The 23359-nt window shown below is 46.1% G+C and overlaps 1 protein-coding gene across 2 annotated transcripts in view; it reads left to right on the top strand.

Moving 5' to 3' along the window:
- FARP1 (FERM, ARH/RhoGEF and pleckstrin domain protein 1) overlaps positions 1–23359 on the top strand; it is a 288333-nt gene that overhangs the window by 47435 nt on the left and 217539 nt on the right. For both annotated transcript variants that reach the window (XM_027115951.1, XM_027115952.1), the window contains exon 2: positions 8797–8990. In XM_027115951.1, the coding sequence (XP_026971752.1) occupies positions 8820–8990 (171 nt within the window). In that variant the 5' untranslated portion in view covers positions 8797–8819. The remainder of the gene's footprint in view (positions 1–8796; positions 8991–23359) is intronic.

Here is a 23359-nt window from a genome sequence, read left to right as displayed (position 1 = left end):
ATTGATTAGACTCAGGTTTTTGAGTAGAAGGTGTGGGTAAAACTAGACTTTGGAAATAACCTCTGCGACGTGAGAGACTCGCTCTGCTGCTCTGAGTTGTCCTTGAAGTACTTCGCAGAGATTTGTTAGGGGGATTTAAGATAGCCTAGTTAATTTTTTCCCCACTAGGGTTGGAGAGGAAAGACAGTGAAGAAATATTCTTTATCAGGTTTCCACAGTTCAGTTCTCTTTTCCGTGGTGGGTGAAATGGGGCACCCAGCTTCCCAAGAGTTGATATCCTGGTCCCCCTTCTCCCCAATGATCCAGCGGGCCTGACAAACCCTCGCCTGTTTGAAGTGTCTGGTTGATGTAAAACAGGTGATCTGCAGTCGCTCCTTCTGCTCACAGACTTTTTTGAAAGAAGTAAATCTATCTGCCCGGATAGCTGTTTTTGAACTTTCTCAAAACCCCTTATCTAAGTCTTGTGAAAGGCCAGCCGTGGCCGCCTGTGTCCTGGAGCAGCTGCTGGGCCGCGCGCCTTTCTGGGGCGTCTCCCCCTCCCTGGCCTGTGGTTCCCCGGGGACAGGAGCACAAGGTGGCTTTGTCACCTGGCACCTAAGCTGGAGTGAACAGGCACTGGTGGAGGCTACACATGCTTTGCCCTTTGCCCTCCTGGGAGCCTCACGTGGTCAATCATTGTCCCCGCCCGCCCCCCCCCAAAACTGGCAAACACCAGCCCCCCCACCGTCAGCGAGAGGCCCTGGGCGCTCCGGCGGCTCTAGGACCCAGCCCCGTAGCTTCCTACAGATCTACCTCTTGGGCTGCTGCTTCTGTAAATTATTCACTTCCTATGAATTTTTCTTAACCTGGAATTTTTCAGTGGCTTACATTTAAAACTGGAAGGAAGACCTCTTGCCAACCTTCTGCTCGTCAGCCTGTTTTGAATGATAATTGCCACTCTTGTTTACTGTGATTTCATCTTAGTTGATTTCATGCTTTAAAGGGGACGGGGTGGACAGCAGGCATCTGTCCTTTTAGAAAAATGAAAATTTTTAAATTGTCTTAATTTTTGTCTGAATGGTACAAAATATTAAAGGTCCCCAAAAGTGAGCAGTGGAAAGCACCTCTCAGAGCCTCCTCATCGCTGTCTGCAGCCATGTCTTGGGCCAGCTCTCCTCCCTCTGCCCTTCCAAGAATATTCATGTGTGTGTCCACTTACATACCGTATATTTAATGTATAATTTACATATCATACCTTTGGCCTGTTTTCAGTTCAAAGGATTTTAGTAAATTTACAGACTTGTGTGACCGTCACCACAATCTAGTTTTGGAACGTTTCTATCACCTCCAGAAAGATCTCTATCCCTCAGGCCCTTTGCCGTCAGTCACAGCTGCTACCCCGACCCAAAGCAACAACTTTCTGTCTCTCTGGATTTGCTTTGTCTGGATATTTTCGTATAAGTAGGATCGTGTGCCATGGAGTCGTTTGCATCAGGCTTCTTTCACTTAGCAAAATGTTTTGGGGGCTCATCCACGTTGTACCGTGTATCTGCATTTCATTTCCTTTTAATGACGAGTAATAATAGTCCCTTCTGTGGATATACCACATTTTGTTTACCCATTCACTGGGTGATGAACATTCGGATTATTTCCACTTGTTGCCTGTTTTTAGCTCTAAACATCTCCATACACACAGTCTTTGTGAAGACATACATTCTCCTCTGTCTTGGGGAGATACCTAGGCATGTAATAGCTCAGTCACCAGGGGAACCCAGTTGCTGGGTTGTATGCTAAATTTATGATTAACTTTTAAGAAACTTCCCCAATATTATCCAAAGTCTGCACCTTTTTGTATTCCCACCAGCCATCAGCAATGTATGAGAAATTCCATTTTTTTTCCCATTCCCGGTAACACTTGTTACTGTTCATTATAGTGGGTGTGGAATATTATCTCATTGTGGATGTAATTTGCATTTCCTAGTGAGGGACAGTGGTGAACATATTTTCATGTGCTTATTAACCACTTGTATATCTCTGGAGATTTAAATTCTCTTTTTATTATCAGTTTTAAAACATATGGGAACAGTTAACTTAAGGCCTCTCACCATCTCAACTCCTTCCCCTGCCAATTTTTTAATTATTTCTACATTGTCAGGAATTATAATATTCTGCAGCTATTACAGTGATTTTAGCCTTCTTCTTACAGTATAAATGGATTTCAAGTTTACCAATAATTGTTTTTCCTTGTTTCACCACTTAGCCTCTTGTTTTGCTGTTTATCCTTTAGTAGCTTCTCCCAGAAGGGCTTGAGTTCTTGACTCTTTTAAATGTTTCAATGAAAATTCAGCTCGATTCCATGTTCTGATTCATCTTTTATTTCTTGGAAGATAGTTTGGTCAGTTAAACATGGAACGTGTGTTATCGAATGCAAGTTTGTGTGCCCAACACACAGTAAGGCCAAATAAACTGAAACGTCAGAGTTTGTAGCAGAGAAAGGTTTAGTGCAGGGCCGAGCAAGGAGAATGGGTGGCTCATGCCCCCAAACCCCCAAACTTCCCAAAGGGTTTCAGCAGAGCATTTTTAAAGGCCAGATGAGGGAGGAGGGTAGCAGGGTATGTGATCGTCTTGTGCACAATTCTCTGATTGGTTAATGGTGAGGTAACAGGGTGGTTAACTTTATCAATCCTTAGGCACCACTAGGTCTGGGGGCCACTCACCAAGTAGTTAATTCCTTCCATTTGTTGGTGGTTTTTAGCAACTGAAAAACTCAGCAAAGATGCCTGAGATACTATTATCTGGGTACTTCACAGAAGAGCTACAGAAGAGGATATGGGGGAGTAGTCTGTCCCAGGCAGGCCCCATAGGGTCCTGCTCGGTTACGAATGTTGCTGTGGAGTCTGAACTTTTATCCCCTCCTTTGTTTTTTTTGAACTGTTTGCGTAGATGTCCAAATAATTCCTTCTTAATTTTTGAAGATGAGTGATGACACAGGAAACTTCCAGGTGTTCATCATTTTAGTTATTTCTGGGATATGATATGCTCATTTATTACGGAGAATCTTTTATTTCTGAAATGTCTTCCTGAATTATACCTTAAAATGTTTTTCTTGTTCCATTGAGGTTTTTTTTTTTTTTCATTTAGGGATGCCTATTATGGGTGTGTTGGATTTCTTTTCTTTGTTTTCCATATTTATCATTTTTCTGTTATAAATCTTTTGCTTGCTTTTCTCCATCTTTCCCCTCCAGACTCTCATATTTTCACCAGTGTGTATTTCCTTTTAGCTGCTTCCATTTGATGATTGTTAAAGCAGCCCAGACAGACTAAGACAAAGTACCATAAACAGGAAAACAACAAATGTATTTCTCACAGTCCTGGAGGCTGGAGAATCCAAGATCAAGGGCCAGTGGACTTGGTGTCTAGACCCACTTCCTGGTTCATAGATGGCAGTCTTGTGGTATTACTTTTCCTCACGTGGTGGAAGGGACAAGAGAGTTATCTGGATGCTTTTCATAAGGACACTAATCCCATTCAGGAGGGCTCCACCCTCACCATCCAATCACCTCCCGAAGGCCCTGCCTCCAAATACCATCACATTCGGGATTAAGTTTCAGTGTATGAATTTGGGGGTGACACAAACATTCATTCTATAGTAGTGACTTTGTTTTTGGCTGTGCCACATGGCATCTTAGTTCCGCAACCAGAGATTGAACCCATGCCCCCTGCAGTGGAAGTGTGGAGTCTTAACCACTGGACCTCCAGGGAAGTCCCAGTAGTGATGTTTTTTTTCATTCTTTTTTTTTCACCCTGAGGTCTGCCCTCATGCTTTATTTCCTTCTCATGCTTCCCTGAACTCTTGTAAATCCTCTTCTGTTTTTGTAGATAGAATCAGTTATTTCTTTGTTTTGTTAATTTATGACAGTGTGTTTGGGCAAAATTTTCATCTGTTGCATATAACATTGCTTTGGTGGGTGTTTTTCATCTGTCATTCATTTTCATTTTCCTCTTTTTGCAGCATCTTTATAAAGGTCCTTTTTTGTTATTAGATGAATTCTTTATGAACTAGCTATTTACAGGAGCCTCACGTGAGCAGGAGACAGGGCCATGTCCCATGCCAGTGGGGATTCTTGTGACCTGAGGTTGCGTGTGTGTGTGTGTGTGTGTGTGTGTGTGTGTGTGTGTGTAATCCTTTAAACCCTTATTTTTCTCTAGCTTGCTGAGACTGGTTGTGTTCCTAGTGGGGTCTCTCTTTTTCACTTTGCCTCGGCAATAGACTGCTTCCTGCTAATATGTCTTACCTGTGTGGTTTCTCATTCAATTCGACCTTTCCTGCTTCCTGATTTCTCCCACCACACTGCATCCAGGGAAGCTCTTAGTGCTACCTGCGTGTCTGTTGCCCTTCTTTTCAGAAAGTTATTGCTGGATATCCTACTTATTTGGGGAGCATGGCTCTGGCAGGCATGGGCTCTCCAAGAATTTTCCTTCTCTGTCTGACCTTCACTGCAGTTTGCCAACTCTTTCTCATGTTTCGTGGTTCAAAGCTACAGATGTGTTCCACGTTCCTCTGGGATGGAGTTAGCATTTTTGTGTGTGTTTTCCTTATTGCTTTTGGGTGAATTCCAAGAGGAAGTCTTTAAGCCAAGAGACTATAACAAGACAATTCTAGTTTTTTATCTTTTCTTTGCCAGTTAAAGTTTGTACTGCTTTTTTGTTGTAGTCATTATTTCCTTTTTAACTAACTTTTCACATAGATCTAAAGAAGAAGGTAGTTTCACAAACAGCTCTTTACTCGTAGGTCTGGAATGATCATGTTAGTAATAACATGGTACAAGGAAAGAAATATTAATCTTTTTTACCTTGACTCTTTCTTAAGGAATTCAGAAGTTGGAGGAAGTTATGGAGGTAAAGTTGGAATAGAGCATGGATTGCTATTTATACACAGGAGGCTTTTAGGTTTGTTAGGTATGTGATGTAGAAGGCTGTGTTTTATTGCTGGATTCACCAATTTTGCTATCCAGCATAGGTTATGGTTACCCATTCATGACTTGACAGCGTCCCTCAGATATTCCCTTGACATTCTTAGGCTGCTCCGCTCAAAACTCTTGGCTGGATTTATGTTTGAGTTAAACAGCACTTTCCATGAACAGTAACAATCTGCCTGCAAGTATAAAAACAAAAAGTGTGACATGCTTTGTTGAAATGTTAATATCCAGAAGTAGAACAAATATAGGCGTGAGATCATTTGAAGACTAAAAAGAGATAAAGGAAGTTAAGGTACCAGATGTCTGTTAATCACTGGCTCAATTTAATTTTTAAGTGCCCAGCTGTTAAAAATCACAATGTTCTTCTGGGGATCTTGGGCCAGCGTGGAGAGAAAGGGTTCCATTTCGAGGATGAGAGCCTTGCTCTTTGCTTAGGTAGGACAAAGAGAAAATGAGTTTAGAGCACCTTTAAGGTGGGGTGACGTGAGAGAATAAACCCTGACCTCCCTGCCGTCGGCTCCCTGGATGGGCATCAGAGCCACAGCCCGGACCTACCCCTCTCAACTCAGAGCGAGAAGAGGCCAAGTGGTCAGGCCCAGCATCAGTGATTGAGGACAGGGCCTGTCCATGCTGGTGGAGTGCGGGGAACAGGAGGTGGGGTTGGAGGCGAGCAGTGGAGGATGTTTACAGAGGCAGGGAGGGATCAACACCAAAGTAGGAATGAGTGCAAAGAGGAGGCTAGCAATGGGGAAGGCAAACTGGACTGATGTCAAAGCTTTCTTTAGCGCTTGTGTTTATTTTTAACCATGAGACCATGAATAGAAAACATATAGGGGAATAATTCTGCCTGGTTTGTGAAGATTATTTTAAACACAGTGATGCCATAGTTAATTAGATCTATACCAGCCACATTTGATTCATTGAACAAATGTAGGTGATCTGTTTTTCACTTCGGTGTAAAGCATTGTAGATGAGCGAAGTCTAGTTGTGTCTTAAGACCAAGAGACGATTAAGCAAAAGATAATCACATAATCAAACAGATTGGAATTAGGTTCTTAAAAAAAAAAAACTTATTTGGGGGAGAAATCAGAAAGGTACTTACTTGTATAGCAGACCTGTGAAATCATAGATGGACATTCAAGAAAGGAGTAGTAGTTCTCAAAAGGCTGGTCCTTAACTAGCATGGTGACACAGAAGTCCAATCTCAAAGGATTGCATAGGGACGAAAAATAATCTCTTACAGGCTTTGGTGGAAAGTTGGTGGGGAAAATGAGTGTGGGAGAAATAAGCAGTAAATGGTGTTTCCTGGGTGGTGGTCAGGTCCTCTCCCTTTTCAGTCAAAGGGTGTGTCTTTTCAGGCCAGGGTGGTTTGATCCAATGACCCATCTTATCGAGGTGACTCCATAGTTTCTACTCTACTGACCTCAGGGCCAGCCCTCTGTGTCACAGGGAGAATGTTCGAGGTTTCACTGAGAGGAAGGGGAGGTTCCCGTATGGAATTCGGTGGGAAACTTCTGGGAAGGAACCTGACTGATCCTTCAGGAGAAGGAAGAGCCTTGGTCAAGAAGAACCTACACAATGAGGCTGACAAACTGGATGTTTTTTCCTGAAGCAAAGAGCTGAAGGGTGGCTCGTAAGATGCAGCCCTGAGGTCTATACCTCACACCACAGGTGACCCTTGAGTGCCCCTTCTGTGACTTTCTTTGTCACTGAGACAAAGGGTCATTCTTTCTCTGCCTCTTCTCCCTCGGCCCTTGTGTGAATTTACTGCCATAATAAAGTCCCACAGGCTGGGTGTCTTAACAGAGGTTTATTTTCTCACAGTTCTGGAGGTCGGAAGTTTAGATCAAGGTGTTGACAGGGTTGGTTTCTCCTGAGGCATCTCTCCTCGGCTTGCAGATGGAGACACCTTCTCCCTGTGTCCTCACAAGGCTTTTCCTCTGTGCATGCCTGGTGTCTCTGTGTGTGTGCAAATTTGCTCCTCTTATAAGGACACCAGTCAGATTGGATTAGGGCCCATCTTAATCACTGTTTTAAATTGGTCACCTCTTTTAAGACCCTGTCTCCAAATGCCGTCATATTCTGAGTTACATGGGCTTAGTGCTCCAAGGTAAGAGTTTGGGGGGACACAGTTCAGTCCATAACAACCCCCATGGCTGGGCATGTTTGTTCTTTTTGCTTTTTCATTGCCCTGTCTCCCCCCACCCCTTTCACATTCACCCTCACCCTGGCTTTCACTTCTACAGCGAGATGGACTCTGAACCCAAAGCCCAGATCCAGCTCCACCTCCACCACAGCCTGCTGGATATCCTTTTAAAGCCTTCAATGTGTCCCCAGTCACACACACACCTTCCCCTCCCACTTCTTCACTTCTGCCTTGATTTAAAACTTTCTGGTCACTGTTATACTTTAATCTCCTTCTTCTCAGTAGCTAACCATTTACAACACCGGGTTAATTTTTCCATAAAAGTGGGTTTTATAGCATCATCTTTTTATTTCCGTCACCCCTGTTCAAGCTGATCTCCTCGAGCTCAAATTGTTGCCTTAGCTCTGTAACTGGACTCCCCCAGCCCCTGCCAGCCTGTCTCTTTTTCCAGCGCATTAGTATGGATCATCTTCACATTCATTTTTCTCAAGTTCTACTTTCGTTGTGTCATTATTCTTATTCAGTGACTCGCTACAGGGTGAAGACCATATCTCTCAGCTAGGGCTTTGATGTCCTTTGTGGTCTGATTCCAACCTAGTTTCCAAATGCATCTTTAACTCTGCAGCATTGATTCTCAGTTGTCTTCCTAAATGCCACCTGATTTCTGTCCCATAGCTTTCTTGATGCTGTTCTACTTCCCTGGAATTCCTTCTCCTTGTGTGTTCCTGTCTCCTTCCAAGCATTACCCAACATTTGAGACTCAGTGGAGTTCAGTTCCTACCTTCTGCATGATGGAGAAGATAACTTTGTCAATACTGTAATATGTAGAATGGTTTCCTGGGAGAGGGGGAACAACTGCTGGAGGGTGGCAGGAAAAAAATTAATTAGGAGGAAAAGAAGAAATCGAGAGAAAAGACCCTACCTGACGTCACCTGGGTTTGTGTGAGCTTGTGTTTCGTTTCCTCAACCAGATTATAAACTCGGGAGCTACAAGATACGTTTTATCTATTTATTTTGATAACGCCCACATTACTTGGTATGTTCCATGATCCATAAAAGGTAAACTAATGGATGTTAATGATATGGGTTAGGCACTGCTCATTATCTTCCCAGCAGACCGCAAGTGTGTGAAAAATGGTGCCTAGCTCATGGCAGACCCTAACTAATAATACGTAGAACACAACTGAATCTAGCGTATTAAGAGCTGACTGTAAAACTAGAAAAGGATAAACTATGCAAAAGTATGCAGAAGGATGGGGCTTCCCTGGTGGCGCAGTGGTTGAGGGTCTGTCTGCCGATGCAGGGGACACGGGTTTGTGCCCTGGTCTGGGAAGATCCCACATGCTGGGGAGTGGCTGGGCCCGTGAGCCATGGCCGCTGAGCCTGCGCGTCCGGAGCCTGTGCTCCGCAGTGGGAGGGGCCACGACAGTGAGAGGCCCGTGTACCGCAAAAAAAAGTATGCAGAAGGATAAAATATGCACAAATATTTGCATGCCTTGAGTGGCTAAAGGTGACGCTGTGTGTGAATGAGCCGAACGCTTATCAGCTCGTGTGATTCCTGCACGGGGGGTGGGAACTGGCCATCTTGTGCTTCGGGGACGTGGCCACAGTGACCGGCAGAAGGCGACCAATGTTACTAAGGTGGTCTCAGTGAGTCTCCTGATGTATTTTTCTTCTCTCTGCTTCCTGCAGGCATCATATAATCTGCTCTCATCATGGGAGAAATAGAGCAGAGGCCAACTCCAGGATCGAGACTGGGGGCAGCGGAGAATTCGGGGATCAGTACCTTGGAACATGGACAGAAGCCTCCCCCGACGCCTTCAGGAAAACTCATGTCCGTCAGAATCCAGATGCTGGATGACACCCAGGAGGCCTTTGAAGTTCCGGTAAGTCGGGGGCAGCCTTCGGCACAGGGAGGCTCGTGTCATTCCTGCGTTTCGGTGACGCGAGGTGGCAGGTCTGTGTGTTCAGCGGCTCCCTGCCCACCCTCGCCGTCCTCCTCTGGAGCGTCTGGTTCCGAGCTGTCAGTTTTTGGATTTATGCGCGGACCGCGCCCAGTGATATCAGTGGGTGTGTCATTTGAATTTTACTCTGATTTTCCATATTCCAGTAGATATCTGTGTGTACATGCCTATGTATGTATTACTTACATATGTGAATTGGAGGGAACTGTGGTCTGCGTCTCCGTTTAATTTGCTCGTTACAAGCAGTTCCTCTCAACGTCGATGCATGTGTGTGAGCACCCCATTTCCTTAGGTTACTGGCAGGAAAGTTCCGAGAAAACCGTCAAAGACCTGAATGGGTTTTCCGACATCAGAGAAGTTGCCGAGCATTTTTGTGGGTGGGGAGTCGGGGTGCAGGAGAACCCTGATCCCAGCCCCCAGTGTGGCAGCCCTAGAAGGGAAGAGGCCCCATCCCAGGGGCGGAGCAGAGTGGGGTGTCCAGGAGCCGGGCAGAGAAGGAGGAACGGCAGCCTTGGCCTTGTCCATCAGCTAGAGCTGCATGCCCCCGTGGTTCTGGTGTCTTCCTCAGAGCCCCTGCCTCGTGGCCCCTTGCCCTCCCTCATCCTTCTCTCCAGCCTCCTCCTGAAATCCGACCGCTGCTAGCGGTTCGGGAACCACCACCGGTTAGTTATGTGCCGATGCAGGATTTGTTCCCGTGGCAGGGAGAGTGCGGACGTGTGTGTCCACCTCTGTAGAACTCTGACTGCAGTCTCCTCAAGCATGAATTAGCATCCAGAGAATTCACAGCGCGCTCTGCCTGTTTTCTGTGCTCTCCCTTGGGTACTACACCCACATGTCACATGGCTTGTGTGTGGGGGGAGGAAGGAAGTAACTCTTGAATTCCAAACAGCCAAACTGTAAGCGAACTTTGGGAACATAACCTGTTTTTAAAGTGGAGACGATCCATCAATTATTCCCGATGGCTAGAGCAACTGAGACTTAACAGTTGGCATTCATGTCTGCATCTCATCATTTAATGGTTTATGTAATATGATTCACTAAGTCATATTCATTTCAAAGAATGTTGTTCAGAGGGTGTGAATTACCATTAAGTGTCTCAGGGAAGATAAACCTCAGAAAAGCTATGTTTAAACCTGCCAATTTATTGCACATTGCAAACCACCTTTGTATCTTTCTAATTTACTTGTTGTGGAATTCCTGTCTCTTTAAGGACTTGAACTTCTTCACATTCTGAGGCACAAAGCCGTTGCTAATCTGCTGAAATTGTAAAAATAGATTGAGGGGCACACCTGCCAGCCTGGTAGAGTCCGGCCTTCTGCAACATGTCCCAGCCTCCTCTCCTCCCCGCGCCGCACCCCACATCCCTCCCGCACCCTGCCTCCTTTCTCTTCATTGCCAGACTGGTTTGGTGAGGTATTTCATTTCAGTGTTTCCTCTTTGGTACTGCTAAGGACTTCTGAGCCCAAGTCTCTAGCAACGCATTCTTTTTTTTTTTTCTTTTTTAATCATCTTTATTGGAGTATAATTGCTTTACAACGGTGTGTTAGTTTCTGCTTTATAACAAAGTGAATCAGCTATACATATACATACATCCCCATATCTCCTCCCTCTTGCGTCTCCCTCCCACCCTCCCTATCCCACCCCTCTAGGTGGTCACAGAGCACCGAGCTGATCTCCCTGTGCTACGCGGCTGCTTCCCACTAGCTATCTATTTTACGTTTGGTAGTGTATATATGTCCATGCCACTCTCTCACTTCATCCCAGCTTACCCTTCCCCCTCCCCATGTCCTCAAGTCCATTCTCTAGTAGGTCTGTGTCTTTATTCCCATCTTACCCCTAGGTACTTCATGACCTTTTTTTTTCTTAGATTCCATATATATGTGTTAGCATACAGTATTTGTTTTTCTCTTTCTGACTTACTTCACTCTGTATGAGACTTTAGGTCCGTCCACCTCACTACAAATAACTCAATTTCATTTCTTTTTATGGCTGAGTAATATTCCATTGTATATATGTGCCACATCTTCTTGATCCATTCATCCGATGATGGACACTTAGGTTGCTTCCATGTCCTGGCTATTGTAAATAGAGCTGCAATGAACATTTTGGTACATGACTGTTTTTGAATTATGGTTTTCTCAGGGTATATGCCCAGTAGTGGGATTGCTGGGTCATATGGTATTTCTATTTTTAGTTTTTTAAGGAACCTCCATACTGTTCTCCATAGTGGCTGTATCAATTTACATTGGTGTTCCCGTGTGTGGTTTGGACCGAGGGCCAGCAAATGCTGCTGTTGTGTGCATGAGCTACAGGAAGCATTGTACTGTATTCACTTGCAGTTCTTGTTTCCCTGAACCAAAGGATGTCAAAACTCTGGTCCTAGCTACTACTTAGCTAGGAACTATATAGGAACTCCCTGCCTAAGAAATAGGAATAGAAGTGTGTTTGCGTCTTTTAAAAAAGATTTTACTTGATAATTTCTGTTGTCTGTGCTTTGCATTTGTAACTCCTCTGCCTGGAAGGTTTCTCATACCACCCCCTTCCCACATAAACTCCTGTGCATCCTTAGAGGTCCTGTCTGTTTTACCCAGATGCCAACTTCTGGAGGCAGTGGCTGTTTTCTTCCCCCATTTCAGACTTCTTTGCTCATACATCTGTCAGGGTGGAGCTGGACCCCTGAGATTCAAATCCCAGCTTCATCTACTGACACATTAATCACCTTGGGCAAGGTACTTAATCTCTCTGTATCTCAGTTTTCTCCTCTGTAAAATGAGGCTAATCAAAAACCCTACCTCATTTTATGAGAATAAAAGAGTTGATACAAATAAAGGAACAGCTCTTGGCACATACTAAGAGCTTGGACCATAATATGATTAGTGGTACCAGTGGGCATTTGCCGCTTCACTGTTGGCTTCTCGGGGCTGGGACCTTACCTTATTGTCTCATCCCCAGCACCTTGCACAGCGCCTGGCATGTAGTAGGTGCTCATTAAGTGTTTGCTGACTGAATATTAGGAGTAGACTGAATCTTACAAGTAGAATTAATGCTATTGTTAGTTTTTCACATGCCTCATCCATTCATGTTTAATTTTTATTTCTGGCGTTGAGTCAGAATGTTCCTTCGCAACCCATGGGCAACAGATGTTTTCCATAACTGCCTGTAGAAAGGCAGCAATCAGCATTTTTATTGACTAAGCTGATTCTAAATTGCTACCTTGTGGTCTTTAAGAACAGAATCAGCCAGGTCTCTGCACAGCTGGGAAGCATCAGGCTGGCTGTGGTGACTCAGCCGCTGTGCTTGGGATTGGAGCGGAGGGACACAGGATCACAAGAGACCCAGCTCCCCATAAGTGCTTTAAACCTTGCTCCAGAACTTTCTGCTGGGGATTCATCAAGGCCAAGTGTCTGAGCCTGGAAGTGTCCCCTTAGCCCACACGTGCTCCCTCCTCAGGTTGGGCACCCCACAAGGATGGGTCCTCCTCGTTAATTCACATTCATCACACACACGAGCAGGCACTTGGCCAGAAGTCGTTACAGTTTCCCTTGGGGGACATTCTTCCATGAACCACAGCTTTCCTTGGGGGATTGAGTTTCCTGGGCCTTTCCTAAGACTTTTGTTTTAGAGGATGGACGAAGGCCAAGTCATCATTTAAAAATGCATGTTCCCTAAACACTTCCTGGCACAGATAACCACACCAGTCTTCATCATTTCTTACAGCCCTGAATGAGGTCTTATTAAAGAGTTGAATCCTTTGAAAATCGTGAGCAGTGAGCATCAGACTTCTCTACGCCATGGCTAGTTCTACCGTCACCTTTGCTCTTGAACTTGGACGGTCTTTTTAGCTATTTCCTCTACAGCGTTGAAAGTTCAAAAGTAATATTTATAGGAAATTCTTACGGGGCGTTTTATCATCTTTATGTGGAAAAGGCTGTGCGGATAAGCCCCAGCCTGTGGTTTGTGATACATGCAGCCTTCCCTTCCAACCAGAGATGATAAATCGAGGTGACTTGTGTGGGTCTGAAAGGGTTAAATGACTCCCTCCACTCCCACCCCCCTGGAAGGTTCCTGAGAAGGTTTGATGTGTCCTGTCCTCACTCATGACCCCGCTGGTAAACAAATGCTGTTCCTGCTGACGTTTGTAGGGTGAACAGATGGCGCCTTCCCCAAGTGTTTATTCAGTTTATGTGTTTTCATTAGCAAGGCCACCCTAGCAAGAGTGGAGAAGAGCAGAGGAAATCAAACGGAGCCACGTTCTGCTGCTTTTGAGCGGCCCTGGTGAAAACGCTTGGGAGAGATGCTCACAGGTGATGCGAAGACGCCTGGCCTTTGTTGCGTAGTGAGCGGGCGTGGCCTGGTGCAGGTGCGTAGTGCTCCGTGTCAGCCACAGCCATCCCGGGGAGTAACAATCATCGCGCCCTGTGTTTGTGTCTTGTCGGTTGCTTTACTCAGAAGCCTTTACAGCTCCCAGCTGCCTGAGGATAAAGTATGGATTTCTTCGTCTGGGGAGGCTGGGAGAGAGCTGGGGCCTTCCTGGAGGGCCCGCTGCAGATGGCTGAGCTGTTATTCGTTGTGATTCCCCACTGCTGTCCTCGGTTGGTTCATCCTGTGCGTTAGCATCTCAAGCCAGAAAATTCTCTTACCTGTTCACGTGCTTATTTTTGGCCTCCCGCAGGTAGAGTGGGACCTCTGTGGAGGCACGGCCTCTTTTGTTCTTGTTTGTCATCAGATTCTATACCTCAGCAGTGCCTGGACCCAGCCGATGCCATAACCTGTGACCGACGGCCCACACCTCTGTTCAATCATTTGCCTCTCGCAAGTGATGAAAGGTGGCTGGCGCCGTCATCTCTGTAAGATGAGGGAACACTTGGGGAGTGCTTCGAGTCACTTCATCACATTTGCACAGTTGGGATAGGACTGGGATTGGAACCGCCTTCCCCGACCCCGAGCTGCCGCTTCTTGTAAGATCTGTGGGCTTCCACTGTCTTGCCCAATTGGATCTTTTCAAACTTGCCTCCGAGCCTCCCAGACGGGAGGCACCACAGCCTCATCTTGGGGCTGCTCTGGTTCTTTTTCCATTTCTAAACACCGGCCGACATCCACTAACAAATTTATCAAGATCACCTCAACCGTCCAAGCCCCCCCATAGCTCTTGCTGGGGGCCATCTCTCTCTTCTTATAGTACTTGCTATGTGTACCTCTAATTAGACTTTGAGTCACAGGCTTTAATCTTGCTTCTCTCCCTAATTAGTTCCCTTATAAACCCCGCTGTGACTTGGTTTCCTTATTTGCAAAATGAGGTGTTTGGTCCAGATGATACTACAGGCTTTTTTTTCTCCCTTTCTTTTTTTGGAAGTCAGCACCTTGTGTTGACATCTTTGTTGATGAATTACCTTTTCATGACTGTATTTGTTAATCCCCCAGGCAGATGGTAAACTCTTTCAGAAAAGGGATTTTTAATCTTAAAAAAACCACAAAATTCTAAAAGGCTCCTCAGAGATAGTAGTTACTGTGTAACTAGTAAGTGCTCAAAGCAGTGTGGTCGGGGTGAATAAGCGGATGATATACAATATGTTGCTTACGGAGCATCAGGCAACGTTAGGATTTTGTGTGTGTGTGTGTTGGTGGGAGGTGGGGTAACTTACCTACATCTCACTAAACTAAATTGGGCCAAACTTTACGCCACTTGAAAATTGTAGGTAGAAGATGGAAAGAAATCAAATATTTTCTGGACAACTCATTATTAGCAGGAAGCAAACAAGTTTGTTGAAAACAAACATCTAAAACTTTTAAGAAAAATGATTAGGTTGTACGTCATAATAAAAGACTGCAAAGGGTTTTTTTATTTAAGGAGGGCAAAACTGCCTGTTATCTCAGACCTAATTTGGAGTCTCACACGGTCAGCCCATAAATGATTAAACATTTATTCATAAATGTTTATTTATTATAAACATTATAAACATTATTTCATTTTCTTACATTTTGAAATGAAGCAGTCGTTTAATTTCTTTAATTTTCACTGAAGCCTGGGCTTGACGTCAGTCGAGGGCTTGTTCCTCCAAGTGCTTTGTGGTTCTGCAAAAGGTCATAAATGGTTAGAGAATTTGAAAACTGTCTTCATAGGCTTGCGCTCAGAAAAAAGGACGTAGCAGAAGTTTGTCTTTTTAAAAAGCTCTGCGTGTCCTTTTGGGGACCCCCCCAGTTTACATCGGGAAAAGCTGAGGCTGATGGCTTGGAGCTGGCCTTGTGTCACTCACAGCCACTGTGTCTACAGAAACGCATGGTCCTTTTCTGTCTTTGTCTTATGTTGAATGATTTTGTTTCCCTTTTTCATTTCTATTTCAGCCATCTTAGAGACGATGCCTTTTTGGATAAGCCACTAAATGTCTTGGTTTTTTTTTTCTCCCCAAAGAGGTGGAATGTACATTTAACCAAGATCTTGGGGGGACATATATCTTCCTTTGTAATACGTGCTCTGCTTCTCAGTTCCCCTGGAATCGCAAGTCCCTGGCAGTGGGGTTATTCCTTGCAGTTGATTGGATTATATGATCTTAGAAGGCAGGTGTGCATTCAGGGGTCCTTTTATTTTTTTTTCTTTTGCGTAAAATGCACTAAGAGGTGATGGTGGTGATACCGAGACCTAAATAAAATTTAATTGACTATTTAAACCAGAAGGGAGATGTGTGTGCCCAGAGCTCCGTTAACTGCCCCTTAAGCAGCTGCAGTTTGAACCAGAATGAGGGGAAGGAATTTCACAAGTTCACTCAGCTTTTTAAAAATGAGTCCATATTTCTTTCCCCTTATCAGTGTTGCTTTTGGCTCCTATTATTAGCAGAGTTTCTGAAAGAGTATTCATGTCCACTCCGCTTTGCATGGTCCTTTCTGTGTTTTATTTAACTTGAATGATAAATGGTCCGTCTGGGTCTGGTCTCATGATGTTAAATTTAAGGGCTACTTTAATAGATAAAAAAATTTTTTTTCATAATTCATTTCAGTGGAATACTGTTAGCCTTCCTTTCTAGTTCCTTAGAAGCAGAGAGTAGGACTTAAATGTTGGCCCGAAATGTTTGTGTGCCCCTTTCAACTCCACTGTAGACCCTTGATCAAAGTCATTTCTGAGGCTCTGACGTGATGGCAGGAATTCTGTAACAGCTGTTTGCTATTTTCTCCCTGAAAAGTCTCTCAGTAGAAACTAATAAATAAAAGGAATAAACTGTAATTGAGAATGTCTGTATCAGACATTAAAGTGGGCCAGTATTCTGGGGAAACGTAGGGAGTTTGAGAAGCTGCTTCTTTCCTCCCCTCTTTATTTATTTATTTATTTATTTTGCGGTACGCGGGCCTCTCACTGTTGTGGCCTCTCCCGTTGCGGAGCACAGGCTCCGGACGCGCAGGCTCAGTGGCCATGGCTCACGGGCCCAGCCCCTCCGCAGCATGTGGGATCCTCCCGGACCGGGATACGAACCCGTGTCCCCTGCATCGGCAGGCGGGCTCTCAACCACTGCGCCACCAGGGAAACCCCCTCCCCTCTTTTAAGTGGAGATAATAAATTGTCTGAATTATAAAAACAGAGTGGTTAAAGGGGAAAGTCCAGGGCCGCGCATCCGGGCTTCAAGGCTTACTAGCTGGGTGGCTCTGGGTGAGAAGATGACCACTCTCAACCCACGTCCTCGTCTCCGAATCCAGGGAACACGTACTTCACGGGGCTGAGGTGAAGCTCACGTGAAATACCTTCTGAGAAAACACCTCGCAGAGTCCTGGATGCAGATTAGTTTCTCCTTAAAAGCTAGTCTTTTTTTTCTTCCTTTTACACTAAGCTTTGCTCTCCTTCTTGTTCATTAGCAGAATTGAGACTGTGCTTGCATTGTAGAGCTCTTGGGCAGGTGAAATGGAAAAGAAGCCTATGAAAACACTTCAAAATTTAAAACTAGCATACTTGTCAAGTGGACTAATTCTCTTTTTTTTTTCCCCCCCCCCCCCCCCAGCTTTCTATATAGCCTCGCGTGAGTCTTTCCTCAAATAGAGATGAGGAGCCCAGGTGGCTTTCGAAGGTCTGTAAGAAGGAAGTGCCGCCTGGACAGGTGTGATGAAGTGTCAGCTTCTCACAAGCACAGTTACTCCCTTTTTCCGACGTGTCTGTAGCTCCTCGGAGCTTCAGTTCCCGTAGCTTTAACATCGAGGGGGTGTTCGTGTAGCTTAAACATTGTATGTGCCTGTTAGCTTTGCTGAATTCTTGGTCTCCTTCATTTACTTAGTCCAAAGCCTCTGTTTTCCTAGAGTCAGGATTTTCCTAGGAGAACCTCTCATCCCTCTGGCACAGGTTGGCTGTAGGATTTCAAGGTGGTGGACGGAGGGTTTCAGGACCCTCTAGGACGGGTCTTCTCTGCTGGCTCCTTTGAAGGAAGCATTTAGCTGGCTAGATACCCCTGTGTTTGAATGTGAATGTGAAACATATTAACATACAAATCAGACTGATGTTTAAATGATCTGCTATTTTATTTTTTATGGTTCGCATATTTGCTGTCTTTCCTCAATTCGAACATTGGAGTTGGAAATCATAGCTTTAACTCCTAAGAAATATATTGGAATGATTTAATCAGTTTGGGATCTGTAGAGAAAATGATCGTGTGAAAGCAATACTAAAAGTCAAACTTGATAACTGTGAGCCAGGAGCCTTATAGGTTTCTCCTTCCTCATTTATATAAACAGGAAGCTAGACTTGATACCCACAATAGAATTCCAGAGCGCTGGTATTATTTTATGGAATGTGATCTTGCAAACACGATATGAGTCCCACGAATATTTATGGACACGCACGGCAAGGTGTTGCTGATAAGAAAATGAACAAAAATAATGGCTACCCTTTAAAAAAACCCTTGCTGTGTGCCGGACTTTGTGCTACGTCTGTACTTAACGTTCTTTCACTTATGGCTGATCAGTGAATCTATGAGGTCGGCATGAATGACCCCAGTGAGGCGTAGAGGGCAGAAAGGGCTTGATCTAGGTCGTAGAGCCAGGGTCCTGGCCCAGCCCCTCTCTATACTTAAGCCCCGCTCTCCCCATGCCATTAGATGGGCTTCAGGGCCTTAGGGAGCCCATAGAGAGTCCAACAACCTACCACATCAGTCGTGCTGGTCCGTGAGACAGATGCCAGTGATAGATACTCTTTAGGGTAGGATGGGTTAAGAGGGCTGAGCCTGCAGGAGGAAAGCCCAGTGACACACGGTGGTGACTGTTAAGGGCCCCGGATGGGATGCTGGGGAGGTGACAGACGCAGGAGAAGGGAAGGAGGTGGAATTGAGAGGACTTGCGGCGTGTGGGAGGGCAGCACCCAAAGAGTGGGGAGCACAGACAGTCCTTACGCTTACACCTGGGTGGCTCCGTGCTGCCACGGAGGACTGGGACATCGACTGGCCTTTCTGTGACAACTGTTGTACCGGAAATGATGCCTTCCTTTAGTGGCCGTGAAAGGCGCGTTGCTAATTTGCTGGTGAAAGGCACTGCCTCGTTTATAATCACAAAGAAGAATCTGTGATTCTATAAATGAACCTCTGAGATTCACAGTGATTACGTAGATTGTACAAACTGGAAGTATCAAATGGTGGTTGATTGCTTGCTTTCCACTTACATTAGGAAAATTATATTTACTCTGCATTTCAATTTCCTTGTCATCCAGAAGCAACTCTGTGCAACTTGCCGCAAGTAAGTGAGGGCCAGACTGGGAAAGCATTGACACCCAGTGCCTTTAGACGACGTTCAAAATCCTTAGGAATGGGGGTGTTACCTGTCCTTTAATTCTGATGCCATTTACTGATGAGGCGAACTGATCAAGTGTGTTTGGCTGTCACGTCATCTTCTGTGGTCATTTGTCAGAACGTGTTTCCGCAAACAGAACTCAAATGCTCACATTACCTTCGATCTAGATATAAGGCTGAGTGTCTAAAGCATTGAAAAGTGAGACCCAAGAGCCCTAGTGGAGTTATTAGGGTGTCAAGACAGTGCCTTTTTCACGGTTACAATCTGTGTTGGTTTCTGAGGGCCGCCACGACGCGGTACCACAAACTGGGCGGGTTCAATGACAGAAATCCATTCTCTCTGAGTTCTGAAGGCCTGAAGTCCAAGACCAAGGTGTTGGCAGGATTGGATCCTTCTGAGGGAGAATCTGTTCCGTGGTGCTCTCCTAGCTTCTGGGGGTTTGCTGGCAGTCTCTGGGGTGCCTTGCATCTCTGCATCTATCTTTACGTGGCCTTTTCCCTATCTGGGTGTCTGTCTCCAAATATACCCTTTTTATTGGGTTGGCCAAAACGTTCGTTCGGGTTTTTCCTGAGATGTTATGGAAGAACCTGAACGAAATCTTTGGCCAGCCCAATGTAAAGAGAGCGGCCATACAGGATTAGGGCCCACCCTACTGACCTCATTTAAACTTGATGACCTCTGTAAAGATCCTATTTCCAAAGAAGGTCACGTTCTGAAGTACAGGGGTTTAGCACTTCAGCCTGTGAGTTGGAGGGGGCCCCAATTCAGCTCATAGCAAAAGCGTATTTAAACAGTGGGGAAACGAAGGGGAAAGAACGTCGGTATTACCCTGAGCCTCGAGACGGCTTTCGCTTAACACACGCCTTTTAAAAATAAAACACTGCAGTCTTTGTTCTCCCTGAACATTTTGTAGGAAGATTTCCTTCTTGGTATATTTTTTTAAAAACACAGTTAAAGCTCATTGTATGTAAGGCTGTCTGATGTATAACCCGAAGCGTTCCTCAGTTCCTGATTCCAAGTATGTATCCCTGAACGAGGAACAGCAGAAACGGGAAATAAAAGGCATGCATGACTGATCTTCCTAGGTTCCGGGGGACACTTGAATGGGATAGATGTCCAGTAATAAATATCTGGTAACATTTTTATGGAGGTCCATGCCCCTGTGTTGGTGCTGTTTTTTCAGTGTTGGCATTGAGTTGGTTTTCCGAATCCTAGCTGAGCTGCCTCTCCGTATTGTCCCCTCCCATCACATCTGCCCTTCAACTTCGCAGGACCCTCCCCTCCCTCGACCCTCTTCTCCCAGGGCACCCAGATTCTCCCTTGCTTTGCTGTGATTCTGGGGCGGCTGCTGTTCCTTTCTCCTCTGCTGCTACCCAAGGCAGTTAAGAGTGGTTGGAAAAAATGTATCACAGCAGAGGTTGTTGCCACTGTAAATTTACAAACTCAGATCTTCCCTGGTCCTCAGAGCATCCCGGTGACTGTGCCAGAGTGCCCCCCTGCTTTCCTGGCTCCCACGGTGGCTGTTAGACCTTCCCAGTCCCTTCCAGTCAGCTTTCGCATTCCTGCGGCTACACAGGCTTAGTCTAAAGGGGCAAGAAGAGGGAGAGGGTCTCAAGCGGGTCACGCTGTGGCCACGCAGGAGGGCGCGGCCAGCGGCAGCGATGGCCGTTGCCAGGGCCAGGAGGGAACCCGAGGAGGGGCGGGTGGACCACCCGTACCCTGTCGGCGTCGCCTGTCCCTGAACCCGAGGCCCGCAAATGAGGAGCCTAAGGTGAGCGGTCTGTAGAGGCCGGCCGGTGGGGCCGTGAGACAAGGGCCAGGGCACCCCATCTCTTGGGAGGTGCCCAGGACTTACACCTCACAGAGGAAGTTGAGGCCACCGGGCATGGGCTCCCAAGTTCCTGTCTCCTAAAACTTAGGCTCGTCTCTCTTCCCCTGCCTCTGTTTCCATCCTTGCAGCCTCTCCTCTGACCCTCCAACCTTCATTCCGTCTCACGCAGGACACTGCTTCCCATGGCAGGCGTCAACAAAAATGCCTTCTATTCACATATAAGTTCTGTCATTCATGGGCATGCTTTTATTTAATTTATAGACAATTTAATACTAGAATCCAGATGATTTAAAAAAAAAAGGACAGGGTGGTGCAGTAGTTATAGCATATACTGAATCTGTGAGTGGAAACAAAAGTAAGATACTGCTGTCGGCCGTCTATCATGCCTTTGCCCGATTTAGATATTTTTGTAAGCACCATGGTGACATATTTTATTAGAGCTGTTAAATGGAATGTCTAGTTTCATAATAAGCACCAAGGAGTGCTCCTTCCCTTATTAACTGGGTTTCAGGTGTGTTGAACAGCTCACCCATGCAGGTAGGTTTCATTGGGGGTGATCAGAGGTCCTGTTTGCTGACCACGTCATGAGGTGCTGACCACCACTCGCCCTGCTCAGGGCTCTCCTGGTTTAAGCTCTCACCCATTATTCACAGCACAGAGGAAAACCTTCATTCCAAGCAAACTCTTGGTGTTGGCTACCTGTGAACTTTCCGAATCCCTAATGACAAAGTTAACCTGTCTTTCCGCCCCCCCCCCCCCCCCCCCTTCCTTTCCTTTCCAAGGGCAGTTTCTCTAAGATGGGCTTCCTCTTTTTTTTTTTTTTTTTTGCGGTACGCGGGCCTCTCACTGTTGCGGCCTCTCCCGTTGCGGAGCACAGGCTCCGGACGCGCAGGCCCAGCGGCCATGGCTCACAGGCCCAGCCGCTCCGCGGCATGTGGGATCTTCCCGGACAGGGGCATGAACCCACGTCCCCTGCATCGGCAGGCGGACTCTCAACTGCTGCACCACCAGGGAAGCCCTGATGGGCTTCCTCTTTTAGTGCCCACGGCTGCCTTCTCTTTTGAAGCTCCTGAAAGGTACATGGCAGCCTTAGTGAATAAAGTTTTAATTTTCTCTGGAAAACTGGTTCAGCTGAACCCAAGCCATTTCCAGCAGCCCATAGGCACCCTGCCAACCCGGGGCTGTTTAGAGAGAGATTTATGTGGGTACAAGTCGCAATGCTTAGCTTCCAAACTTATTTTTGCCCTCTGCTTGGCTCCAAAAATGCTTGACCAAGGGGCCTGGAGAGTTGGTTTTGTTTTTGGTCACTGTTTCATGGTACACAAAGTACTAGATGAAAGTAAGCTCTTTTTCTCTGTGCCCTGTACCCATGTGAACCCTGGAGCCGATCAGCGATGTTTCAGAGTCCTACTGGCAACACTTTGTGCAGTGGCATTGAAGCGATGCTTTAGTGGTCCATTTTCCTAGGCTACTCCATCACTCAGCAATGCAGTTTGACATCTGGTGAGATATAATGTATCAGTTTGCAAGGGCTGCTGTAACATAGTACCAGGGAGGGGGCAGCTTAAACAACAGAAATTGATTGACTCACAGCTCTGGAGGCTGGAAGTCTGAGACTGAGGCGTGGGCAGGGTTGGTTCCTTCTGAGGCTGTGAGGGAGAATCTTTTCCATGCCTCCCTGCTAGCTTCTGGCGGGTTGCTGGCCATCTTTGGTGTTCTTTGGCTTGTCGATATATCTCTACCAGTCTGTGTTATCATCTTCACCTGGCCGTCTCCTTCTGTGTGTTTGCCCTAGTTTCTCCCTTTTATAAGGCCACAGTCATACTGGTTTAGGGCCCACCCTAATGACCCCGTCGTAACTCGATCAGTTGCAAAGACCCATCTTCCAAATAAGGTCACTGGCTACTGGGTGGGAGGGTAGAGCAGTTAGGACTCCGGCATGTGAACTTTGGGGAGATCCAATCCAGCCTGTACATACAGCAGTTTTCATTGTCTGGCTTTTTTCTGAAACATCATTTGAGAAATGGGTGGGCCGTTTGCTGCTGTGACTTCTAGATGTGCAACTTGCGCACCCAGTTTTCTGCTCTGGTTCCTTTGGGTCGCGATGGAGAATGGGGCATTTCCGCAATAGGTGGAGGAGAGCTTTATCACATAAAACTCCCTTAAATCACGTGTATGCATGATTAAAATGGGAACTGTAGTCTGGGCCGTCATATTAGATGGGAAATCTTGGCTGTTTCAATCAAGCGAACTGTAGGAGTGGGTTGGTTTGAAGTAATTTTCCTTCCTTCTCCAGCATTTTTTTGTGAATCAGCGACGGGAGAGTGCTGACTTGAAAGTCACTGCGTAGTATCTCCCAACATCACTCACTGTGATTCTGGGAAGTAGCCATTCTTTTGATGTATTGGTCTAGGTTGAAAAAATAAGCCTTCACTGCTCTCCCAGCATCCTCTGTCTTGGAGCAGTTATGCCAAAGAGCATTACTAATCATTAGAGAAATGCAAATCAAAACCACCATGAGAGGGCTTCCCTGGTGGCGCAATGGTTGAGAGTCCGCCTGCCGATGCAGGGGACACGGGTTCGTGCCCCGGTCCGGGAAGATCCCACATGCCGCGGAGCGGCTGGGCCCGTGAGCCATGGCCGCTGAGCCTGCGCGTCCGGAGCCTGTGCTCTGCAACGGGAGAGGCCACAACAGTGAGAGGCCCAC

This window comes from Aethalodelphis obliquidens, unplaced genomic scaffold (genome assembly GCF_003676395.1).
Source record: "Aethalodelphis obliquidens isolate GAN/ISIS:26980383/991018 unplaced genomic scaffold, ASM367639v1 scaffold15, whole genome shotgun sequence".
In the NCBI taxonomy this organism is placed as follows: Eukaryota; Metazoa; Chordata; class Mammalia; order Artiodactyla; family Delphinidae; genus Aethalodelphis; species Aethalodelphis obliquidens.
This window is presented reverse-complemented; position numbering and strand designations above follow the sequence as displayed.